At 39.3% G+C, this 12,009-nt stretch overlaps 1 protein-coding gene across 1 annotated transcript in view; it reads left to right on the forward strand.

The window, feature by feature from the left end:
• Positions 1-11,079, forward strand: part of alg8 (ALG8 alpha-1,3-glucosyltransferase) — a 28,498-nt gene extending 17,419 nt beyond the window's left edge. Inside the window, exons 8-13 of the mRNA XM_090200177.1 lie at positions 417-537; positions 1,071-1,210; positions 4,335-4,474; positions 4,748-4,845; positions 4,982-5,054; positions 10,382-11,079. Of these exons, the coding sequence (XP_090056303.1) occupies positions 417-537; positions 1,071-1,210; positions 4,335-4,474; positions 4,748-4,845; positions 4,982-5,054; positions 10,382-10,607 (798 nt within the window). The 3' untranslated portion in view covers positions 10,608-11,079. The remainder of the gene's footprint in view (positions 1-416; positions 538-1,070; positions 1,211-4,334; positions 4,475-4,747; positions 4,846-4,981; positions 5,055-10,381) is intronic.
• The last annotated feature ends 930 nt before the right edge of the window (positions 11,080-12,009 follow it).

Raw genomic sequence — 12,009 nt, forward strand, 5'->3', positions numbered from 1 at the left:
GTTTGTTCCACCAGTAAGGTGTAAGAAATCTTCTTAAATGTGATGTTTTGGTGCCTCTAGGGGAATTCAGGAAGCTGATTGAGTACCTTGTAACTGATGAATGTGTTTGTTTTTTATGACCATGTTTTTCTTTCTGTTTGCATTTTGTATTTATATTGATGTGTGTGTTTTCTGTAATTGATGTAATTCAGGGCTCCTGTAAAAGAGACCTTGGTCTCAGTATGACTCTGATAAAATAAAGATGACATAACATATGTTAACTTTTTGTTGTACTTTATCAAACTGCTCTGTCAGTTATTTTGTATTAGTGATGCACTGAGCCAGGTCAAATAATTAATGAACTGGTGAATGTGATTGAGTATCTGCTGCTGTCTTAATAAAGGGATAGTTTAGTGACTGTAATTTCTCTCTCTCAGGGCCAGCTCCCCCAGGTCCTTTCCAGACTCTTCCCCTTTAAGAGGGGCCTGTGCCACGCCTACTGGGCCCCTAACGTCTGGGCCCTCTACAACATGGTGGATAAAGCTCTGTCTGTGCTGGGTAAGGCACTGTGTTCTCTCTCTATGACTTCAGTATGGTCCCGTATTCACAAAGTGAATAGGAGCTGATATAGGTGCTGATCTAGGATCAGGTCCTCCCTGTCCATATAATCTTATGCATTATGATTTAACCCCCTAGAGTCGATTGACACACCTGTGCGTCAATCTAAGTAATATATATTTTATCAGTCAGTTTAAGATAGAGATATGTTTTGCTTTGGATGCATCTCAATCCAGCACATCTGCCGATGTCGAACTTCAGACACTGCAATAACTTGTTTCTTAGGGAAAAAAATGTGGATGTTCTTTTTTGACATTTATGAATGTGTTTCAATGGGATATAGTAGTAAAGGCCAAATTCAATAGGGGGTTGTCAGAGAAAATGTTGGATTGCTAGAAAGTAGCCTATTAATTGGCTGGAGAGTATTTGTATTTATTATGGGCTGGAGAGTCACCGATTCATGGAATAATATTACCGGTTTGAAGGTATTTGAGGGTATTTAACAGGGGTTTAATGGCTGGTGTGTTTCTCAGGTGTGCGTCTGAAGCTGTTGGATGTGGCAAAGCTTCCCAAAGCCTCAATGACTGGTGGATTGGTGCAGGAGTTCCAGCACTCCATCCTCCCCTCCGTCTCTCCCTCCATCACACTCATCTGCACTCTGCTCTCCATAATGGTGAGCATCATCTCAGGCTAACATTCTGCAGCCTTGTTTAGACATTCTGCAGCCTGTTCCTCGACATTTTTCGAGGAACAGAATCGGAACCGGAAACTAAAGTGATCTAGCTATACTGTTCCGGAACAGAACCATTATTTTAAAAGAATGGGAACCGTTTAATAACATTATTTTACGTTCCAGGCATTTTTCTTCAGTCCTACAAAAAAACATAACAAGACACCTATTTTCTGTGTCTGCCTGCCAGCTGAAAATCTTTGCCAGTGTGTGTGCATGTGTAGACAACCTGCACCCTCCAAAAGCTGATGTTACAAGCGTGATTCAGAAATTAGGGAGAGATTTTTTTTACTTTTAAAGAGGAATGTATTAATGTATTCAATTCTAGTTACGGATACTATAGTTATCACTTTTCACATTGGATTTATTAACTACTAAAAGGTAAGACATGTTTTTAATTCGGGTGACGTGCTGAACACACAAGCTTGTTAGCTAACTAGCTAGCTAGTTTCTGGTCCAACGTTAAGCCAACTCTAGGAAGTTCAAAGACATTCAAAGTTCCTCCATATATGCCGCTCCTCCGTAGGTATAATTATGTGGGCCTAATTCAAATAATGCATGTCATAACAAGGTGCCAAGCGCTTAAACCCAAGCCTCACCCTCCACCATCTCTCGCTCTCTCCCCACCCTCAAAATTTCAGTGGCATCTCACGCACTACACCATCGTGCATGTAAACAACTATAGCCTAGGTAGCCCAATTAGCAAGCTTCTCTATCCACACTGGTTGGTGAAGTCATTTAATGACGACTTCAAAGGTTTAAAAAGGAACAGAAAGGAACCATATAAACCTGTGCTTTTTTGGGGTTGGGACCGGTTCAGAACTTCATTTTACAAGTCGGAACAATGGAACAAAACAAAAATAATAATGGTTCTGTTCAGAAAGAAACAATTTAAAAATAATTTTGGTTCCAACTGACACATTGGAGAGACGAAGCAGGTACGGGGAGTAAAACATTTAATACAGTTGAAGTCGGAAGAGCTACCCCCTACTTTTTTAAATTTCCGCCTGAAGACATACCCAAATCTAACTGACTGTAGCCCAGGCACAGAACCAAGGATATGCATATTCTTGGTACCATTTGAAAGAAAACAATCTGAAGTTTGTGTAAATGTGAATTGAATGTAGGAGAATATAACACAATAGATCTGGTTTAGATAAAACAATGAAAAAAAACATATGCTTTTTTATTTTTATTGTTGTATCATCATTTTTAAAATGAACAAGATAAAACAAACATTCAGATAGGATGGTGGGGACAATTTCAGTGAAAAACATAAGAGGGCAACAGTACTTGTGCAAAGTTTCAGAATGATAACTTCCAAAATGAGTGTGCTACATGACATTTATCATGAAATCACCCTGGTGTCCCACACAAGTAGCCCAAATGTACCCAAGTGGCCAAATTGGTGAAGGTATACATTTTGAAACAAATAACTATATTCAAAATGCCAAAATGGTATTCTAACACCCAATACTGGAAGCTGAGACAGGAGGGGTCAGGAGACACTGTGGCCCCATCTGATGAGACCCCGGACAGGGCAAAACAGGAAGGATATAACCCCACCCACTTTGCCAAAGCTCTACACAATATTGTGCTGCTGATGCCAGGTGCCATAGCAGTCTCTTTCTGCTATAACGTGAGTATCAACAGGTATAATAAACAGATATATATATTATATATATCTCTATTATATTATGACAGACCAGCTAGATCTACTGTCTTTATTATATTACAACAGACCAGCTGTATCTACTGTCTCCATTTCACTTTGGCCATTGTTGTGGGCCTGCCCTCCCCTCAACAGCCTCAAATAGGCTATTTCATGTGAGTTGGGGTGGGGCGGCAGACACACGCATCTCACATTTCATTACATTAGATTTTCATATATTGCTTCTAAAATAAAATAAAAATCACATATTTATATTATTAATTTCAAACAAGGGCATTAGCATGAGCAGAATTTACCAGTCCAAAACATGTCCTCTCCGTTCAAAAATATTCCTCCACTTGGGAATCGCTAAATGAATCGTCCTACAACAATCTCTGTCTCACTTTTACGATCAATTTCTTCTAAAATTGTGTGTACACCTGTATATCTAGACTTCGATTTAGCTTTCCCTGACTTAGTCGCCATACTGATTGATATATAAACAGCTGAATCTGTGCATTTACCAAACAATGCTGCGCGTAATATGCTGGAGCTTACTACATGGGTTGGTCTTCCAAAACATAACCATTGCATATTGCCATTTACCTCAGCTCATTGGCTATCTACCCAGCTAGATTTCAAGACGATCAGTGGTCATTGGTTTAAAATACAGTCAATCAACGAAACAGTGGTCATATCATTGGTGCACAGTGATGTCATTACTTGTTGTCTTCAAATCGGTTTCTTTCAGTAGTTGTCGAGGGTGCAACAAGTCAGCACCTCAGGAGTAAATGTCAGTTGGCTTTTCATAGCCGATCATTAACTGTAGTCTGGCTTTTTTTATGGTGGTTTTGGAGCAGTGGCTTCTTCCTTACTGAGCGTCCTTTCAGGTTATGTCGATATAGGACTCATTTGACTGTGGATATAGATACTTTTGTACCTGTTTCCTCCAGCATCTTCACAAGGTCCTTTGCTGCTGTCCTGGGATTGATTTGCACTTTTCGCACCAAAGTACGTTCATATCTAGGAGACAGAACACGTCTCCTTCCTGAGTGGTATGATGGCTGCGTGGTCCCATGGTGTTTATACTTGCGTACTATTGTTTGTACAGAGGAATGTGGTACTTATCGAGGCAAAGGGTGTCTACTTTCAAGAGTATAAAATATATTTTGATTTGTTTAACACTTTTTGGACACTACATGGTTCCATATGTGTTATTTCATAGTTTTGATGTCTTCACTATTATTCTACAATGTAGAAAATAGTAAAAAAACATAAAGAAAAACCCTTGAATGAGTAAGTGTGTCCAAACCTTTGACTGTTACTATAAATATTTAGAATAATGTGCACCAGCCTAAAGTAAAAGGTAAAAAGTTAATATACCCCCCTCTCTTCCTGCCCCCCCACCCCCCTCAGCCTGCAGTGTTGAGTATCTGGTGTCGTCCGCGTGGTGCCCGGGGGTTCCTGCGCTGCCTGGTGGTCTGTGCCCTGGGCTCCTTCATGTTCGGCTGGCATGTCCACGAGAAGGCCATCCTCATGGCCATACTGCCCTTCAGGTGAACTGCTGACATGCTGATATCAGATTCTGCTATCATTGACCCATTGATAGCAACTGGGTCATATTCATTGGGGCACACTGTAGCAAAACGTTTTGCAACTGAAAATTATAATGGGCTTTCTCATTGGACATCTCTGGTCGTCCCTCCCTGTTTCAGTAAATGTTCTTCCGTTTGGTGCCTAATGAATACAACTCTGTGGCATAGTTGGTTACGTCTTTATTGTACAGCTCCTCTTCCTGTTGTAATGGGTTTTGTGTTGTTGTTTGGCAGCATACTAGCAGTTGAGAGCAGAGAGGATGCTGGGATCTTCCTGATGCTGACCACCACGGGGCATTACTCTCTGTTTCCACTTCTCTTCACTGCAGCCGGTAAGAGCCTCTGCAACTAGCCATAACTGGAGCCATTTGGGCTCCCTCTGAGAAGGCATTTTGTTATTTGCAATTAGAAATTTAATATTGTATGATTAGGATCTTAATGTTTGTTTCTCAATCTTTGTTGTCACAGAGCTGCCCATCAAAGTCCTGCTGATGCTGCTGTTCACGCTCTACAGCTTCACCTCCTTAAAGAAACTGTTCAGGTGGGTGAACTTCCGTGTTAGAGTAGATTTTTGGTGGTATTGATACATACAGTGCATTTGGAAAGGATTCAGACCCCCCTGATTTTTCCCCCACATTTTGTTACGTTAAAGCCTTATTCTAAAATGGATTCAATTAAATTAAATTGTCAGATTGACCATCGGATTCTTGGTCACCTCCCAGACCAAGGCCCTTTTCCCCCGATTGCTCAGTTTGGCCGGGCGGCCAGCTCTAGGAGGAGTCTTGGTGGTTCCAAACTTCTTCCATTTAAGAATGATGGAGGCCACAGTGTTCTTGGGACCTTCAATGCTGTAGAAATGTTTTGGTACCCTTTCCCAGATCTGTGCCTCAACACAATCCTGTCTCGAAGCTCTACGGACAATTCCTTTGACCTCATGGCTTGGTTTTTGCTCTGTACTGTCAACTGTGGGACCTTATATAGACAGGTGTGTGCCTTTCCAAATCATGTCCAATCAATTGAATTTACCACAGGTGGACTCCAAGTTGTAGAAACATCTCAAGGATGATCAATGGAAACAGAGTGCACCTGAGCTCAGTTTCAAGTCTCATAGAAAAGGGTCTGAATACTTATGTAAATAAGGTATTTCTGTTTTTTATTTTTAATAAATGTGCAAAAAAAATCTAAAAACCTGTTATCACTTTTTCATTATGGGGTATTGTGTGTAGATTGATGTGGAACTTTTTTTATTTTATCGATTTTAAAATAAGGCTGTAACATAACAAAATGTGGAAAAAGTGAAGTGGTCTGAATACTTTCCAAATGCACTGTATGTCAAGCTGATGACAACTAACTATCATTATACATTTGTAATGCTCTCAGTCAAGGTGGTCCTTGACCAGTGGTGGAAAAAGTACTCAATTGTCATACATCAGTAAAAGTAAAGATACCTTAATAGAAAATGAATGAGGTAAAAGTGACAGTCACCCAGTTAAATACTACTTGAGTAAATGTAATTGCTAAAATATTCTAAAGTATCAAAAATAAAAGTTTAAATAATTTTAAATTCCTTGTATTAAGCAAACCAGATGGCACCATTTAAAAAATATATATATCTATGATATGCCCTGCTAAGCATTCAAAATGTAATAAGCCCTTTTGGGTGTCAGGGGAAATGTATGCTGTAAAAAATACATTATTTTCTTTAGGAATCTAGTGAAGTAAAAGTTGTTAAAAATATAAATAACAAAGCACAGGGGCCTGTTCCATAAAACATTTTAAGTACATTTTATTTTTTATCTTTACCCATAAAGTTTTCTTAACTTTGAAGGAAAAAGTTTTAAGTCAGTTTAAGGAAAATGTCCCCCTTAAATGAAGTGAAAAGTTATAGGTGTCCATGACGTCCCTTACGTGCTTCATTCAGTATGTAAATCAATATAAACAACATTTATGGAGGTAAATGTTGCTGTCCTCTGCCTTATTTTCAAAAGAAAATCACCTAGCTAGCTAGGTAGCTACTTAGCTAAACAATGGAAGGTGCACAATCCATGGCTTCAAAGATAGCTGGCTAGCTAGCTACCTACTCCGTAAGTTATCTTGTCGTGCCAGAAAGTAATATAAACAAGTTGAGAAAAAGTCAAAGAAATGTATTTTATTATCTTATGAATCCATTTGTTTCTCCTGTCTTAAATGTAGAAGTTCTATTTTTCTATCTCCCAAAATAAATATATATCATTGACTTCTTATGGCTGAAATCCCGTTACCGGGATCGATATGACAACAGCCAGTGAAAGTGCAGGGCGCCAAATTCAAAACAACAGAAATCTCATTAATTAGAATTCCTCAAACATACAAGTATTTTACACCATTTTAAAGATAAACTCGTTGTTAATCCCACCAGTGTCCGATATTCAAAAAGCCTTTACAGTGAAAGCACACCAAACGATTATGTTAGGTCACCGCATAGTCACAAAAAAACACAGCCATTTTTCCAGCCAAAGAGAGGAGTCACAAAAAATAAATAGAGATCAAATTCATCACTAACCTTTGATGATCTTCATCAGATGACACGCATAGGACTTCACGTTACACAATACATGTATGTTTTGTTCTATAAAGTTCATATTTATATCCAAAAATCTCAGTTTACATTGGCGCATTATGTTCAGTAGTTCCAAAACATCCGGTGATTTTGCAGAGAGCCACATCAATTTACAGAAATAATAAACTTTGATAATAGATACAACTGTTATGCATGGAAATATAGATACACTTCTCCTTAATGCAACCGCTGTGTCAAATTTCAATTTTTCTTTACAAAAAAAGCACACCATGCAATAGTCTGAGTACAGCGCTCAGACAACAAAACAAGCCAAACAGATAACCGCCATGTTGTGGAGTCAACAGAAGTCAGAAATAGCAGTATAAATATTCACTTACCTTTGATGATCTTCATCAGAATGTACTCCCAGTACTCCCAGGAATTCGCCCCCACTTCACAGTAGAAGCCTCAAACAAGGTTCTAAAGACTGTTGACATATAGTGGAAGCCTTAGGAAGTGCAATATGACCCCATAGACACTGTATATTCGATTGGCAATGACATGAAAAACTACAAACCTCAGATTTCCCACTTCCTGGTTGGATTTTTTCTCAGGTTTTTGCCTGCCATGTGAGTTCTGTTATACTCAGACATCATTCAAACAGTTTTCTATCCAAATCTACTAATAATATAAATATCTTAGCTTCTGGGCCTGAGTGGCAGGCAGTTTACTCTGGGCACCTTATTCATCCAAGCTACTCAATACAGCCCCCCAGCCATAAGAAGTCTCCATGGTAACCAGATACTTTTTCTGCTGTACATGCTTTCAAACTACCGTGAAAACTCTAAATGAGGAAATGTTTGATGGGCTTTATATAACACCCTTTTACATTTCCCCCGGTATACGGAAAAAATAATTCCTTAAAGGAGACACTTAAGAAGTTTTATGTGTAACCGATGTGAAATGGCTAGCTAGTTAGTGGTGGTGCGCGCTAATAGCGTTTCAATCGGTGACGTTACTTGCTCTGAGACCTTGAAGTAGTGGTTCCCCTTGCTCTGCAAGGGCCGTGGCTTTTGTGGCGCGATGGGTAACGATGCTTCGGAGGTGGCTGTTGTTGATGTGTGCAGAGGGTCCCTGGTTCGAGGCGAAGAGAGGGACGGAAGCGATACTGTTACATATGCACTCGGGCCAAGTTAAAGTATTTTTACTTTAGTACTTTACACCACTGTTCTTGATGTTTAGTTGACAGTTCAATCATGTGTGTAAGTGCTAGAACAAACTCTGCATGCCCTGTGAGTTCTGGGACCATGATCTGAGAACACTGCTTTTGTTTTATTTTTTTAAAATCCAAACAATACAAAACATACTGTACACATACAAACGACAGCATACAAATGCACACAAACATCAAGGACATAACACCTGCCCAGACCCATCTGCTCACACCCCCATTTCCAGCGCCCGCATCACTTTCCGCCACAAGGCCTCAAACTGCACCATTTTGCTTCACTCCATCGCCCACGCCCTTTCAACATTTAAATAACAAAGCATTTGACCTTTCCAGTTTTTAAGTAAATGTTTTTTCAAGATGATTGACAAGAAAAGTAGTTTCCAACCCATTGGGTATCTCACTGCACCCTCATATGCCATGTCTTGAAATATGGAGACCGACATATTAAAAGTTAATTTACATTGTAATACTTCTGACAGCCAACTTTTGGACTTCATAGCATTCCCCAAAGGCATAAATTATTGAATCATTGATAGTTTTACACTTAAGACATGACTCTGTCGTTGTGCTGTAGAATTTGTGAATTTTGTCTCTTGTATAATACATTCTATAAAAATTAGTTTATACTGGATTAAGCGAACATTTTAGTTAACAGTAATTTAGTTAGTTATGTTCCAACATTCCCTCTATCTTCTGCCAATATCAGTTATTTTTAAGTTTATATTTTTTTCTTAGAGGTTGTCAGTTGGATACGCTCTCTGCAAGGTTTTGTATATCTTATCTATCATTTGAATATCCTTTTCTGACTCATAGGATTCCCTCAAGATTACTCTGATGTCTAAAAGATTTCAAATCGAAATTCCGTGATATCAAACTTTTAAGTTGCATGTATTTGAAAATATCTACATTGGTCGGTCCAAATTGCTTTTTAATTCTGTCATGGAAATAAATGTATTTCCTATTACCAAGACATTTACAATGTCTATGCCTTTAGTTTTCCATGTCAAATCAAATCATTTCTATGCCTTTAGTTTTCCATGTGGACCAATTTATCAGTGAATTCTGAAACGCTATTCGAGGATTGTTCCATGCGGTTGTGCTTTAAGGGAGTGATATTGATTCTTGTAGAAACCGTTTTATTTTCTTTCATATTGTTATAGTGTTCTTAACTATGAAGTTGTTAATGTTCTTAGCTTTATCCTAAAATAGACACGTGAAAATATTCTGGGGATGAGCGTGCACATCTTCAATATGTACCTATTGTTCGTCTTCTGTGCTTTTATGTTGCAAGCCTTGGGTGGCGAGTTGATACAATTCTAAGTCTGGAAGTTTAAAACCACCCTCAGACTTAGGAAGATGGGAAAATGTTTTGTTTTTATTCTATGCGTTTTATTTGCCAATATAAAGTCTATTATGACTGAGGTATACTTTTTTAAAGGATGTTTTTTGGTGGGATATTTGGTATTACCAAAGATAAATGTCAAAACTTTGGGAGCTATGCCTTTCTGAAGAGGTTTATTCTACCTGTAAAATGTATGGGAAGATTGTCCCATTAAAATAGATCTGCTTTCATATTGTTGAGTAATGGGATAAAGTTATCTTTATATATTTTTTGTTTGTGGTCCACTTCAAGGATTTGCTGTAGATCATGAGTTATTCTTTTTATTTTTCCTATTGCCGTTATTTTGTTTTTTTCTACGTTCATTTTATATCCTGAGATTTTAGAGTATTCCGAAAATATTTTTAGCAAGGGAAGCCATTGAGTTTTCAATATTGGTCAGGTATATCAGGAGATAATCTGCAAATAAATTTAGTTAATATTCATGTTTACCAATACTGATACCTTTTGCGTTTGGGTCCTGTCTAAAAGCACTGCTTTTTTTACAGAGCACAATTAGCTCCTATCTTGGTATAACTAGTGTCACTGTGTGCTGCTTAACATCATAGCTTCCTCGCTCACAAATCCTTACCAGTATGTGTCTCAGGTACATGTGACCGCCCGTTTGAAAATGTACTAGCCAGTTGCACCATTGAAACAACACACGTGGAAACATTTCAAGCTGTGTGAGTTTACACTACGATCTTAACTCTGTTACAGGGGTTCCCTCCTTAACCCTCTGGAAACCACCTACCTCCTGGGCCTGGTTGCCGTAGAGATCCTCTGTGAGGTTGTTTACCCTCTGTCGCCGTGGCAGCATACCATGCCCTTCGTGCCCCTGCTGGTGACATCAGTGTACTGCTCTCTGGGAGTCTGTTACTCCTTCATACGCCTCTACGTCTCTCTATTGAGGCAGCACGGGACAGACAAACACAAACAACTATGAGACAGAGAGAGACACTAGTGAGTAGTGACCAATTCACAACCAACCCCTTTGTTGTATCCCAAATAGTATACTATTCCCTGTGTAGTGCATTACTTTTGACCAGGGCCATATAGAATGTCATTTGTGATGCACTCTTTGGCTTACATTGGTGTGTAAAGAAATAAGGTGGTGTTTCAAACTTTCTGCGATGCTGTTACTAGTCCATCCAGAGCAGATCTTCAAGTGTGCATCTATAAGTGTAGATTTGGGATGGGAAACACCAAGGAACAGTCACTTATAAATGCACACTCGAAAATCGGCTCTTGAAGGATGTATCATAGCATGAATAATATGTCTGTCTGAATGTGTGAAAAAAAGAAAACTTGTACCAAATGTATCTTAAATGACAATGGAAAAGTGGGGAAATAGTATGGAGTGGGATGAAGTTCATGCTGTATTTCTTATGTTTACAAATAAAAAGATAATAAACAGATTTTTGTATTATGATTATTTTGTGTGCACAGTGTGTGTGTAAACTGTATGTACAGTTGGCAGAGGCAACCAGGTTTTTGGCTAAAATGTCCCGGGACTGGGTAAAGTTCATGATACCGTTGACCTTAACAAGGCCCAAGACCAGTGGAAGCAAAATAGTTCCATAACGTTAAAGCTCCACCACCTTATTTTACAGTAGGTATGGGATTATTTTCTGCATGTGCATCTTTCTTTCTACGCAAAATCCACAACTGGTGTGCGTGGCCAAAGAGCTTTATTTCCATATCAGTCTCTGGACATGAACCCCATTGAAAACCTTTGGTTTGAATTGAAGAGGGCAGTCCATAAGCACAGACGAAGGATATCAAGGATCTGGAAATATTCTGAATGGAGGAATGCTCTTAAGATTCCTCCCAATGTGTTCTCCAATCTCAATTTTTGCTAATAGGGTGCCAATCATTTTGGACCTGACCGTATGCATGAGTGTTTGTGTTGGTGTTCCCGACTGTACTGTGCAGTTTGCGTGCCCTGGATTCCTGTGAGGAGTGTGTGTGTGACTAGAAACAGTGGCCGTGCTAAGAGCTAAGCTCTTGAAAGCCTGCCAACACCTAGCCATGAGAAAGCCTGCCAGTACTGTGCTGTACCCAATGCACTGCCAAGAGGTCGCCCTTACAACCCAGCTCCCAAGGCTAATACTATACACTTCCTAATACACTACCAAGGAGTCTGCCTTCTTTGAGTCTGCTTTCTCAGAAACTCCTCTCAATGACATAGCATCAAGGACAGACAGGAGACCGCTCAGCTGCAAATTGATGTGAGGTTGGCCTCCAGCGCTCTCTCGCTCACTCTCTCTCACTCACTTCTCATTCCTTTGCCTCTTTCTGCTCATGCTTCCCTCCCTTTCCAACCCATTCACCTCAACCCCTGACCT

The sequence above is a fragment of the Oncorhynchus mykiss genome, chromosome 15 (genome assembly GCF_057628025.1).
Source record: "Oncorhynchus mykiss isolate SJ-2025 chromosome 15, ASM5762802v1, whole genome shotgun sequence".
NCBI lineage: Eukaryota > Metazoa > Chordata > Actinopteri > Salmoniformes > Salmonidae > Oncorhynchus > Oncorhynchus mykiss.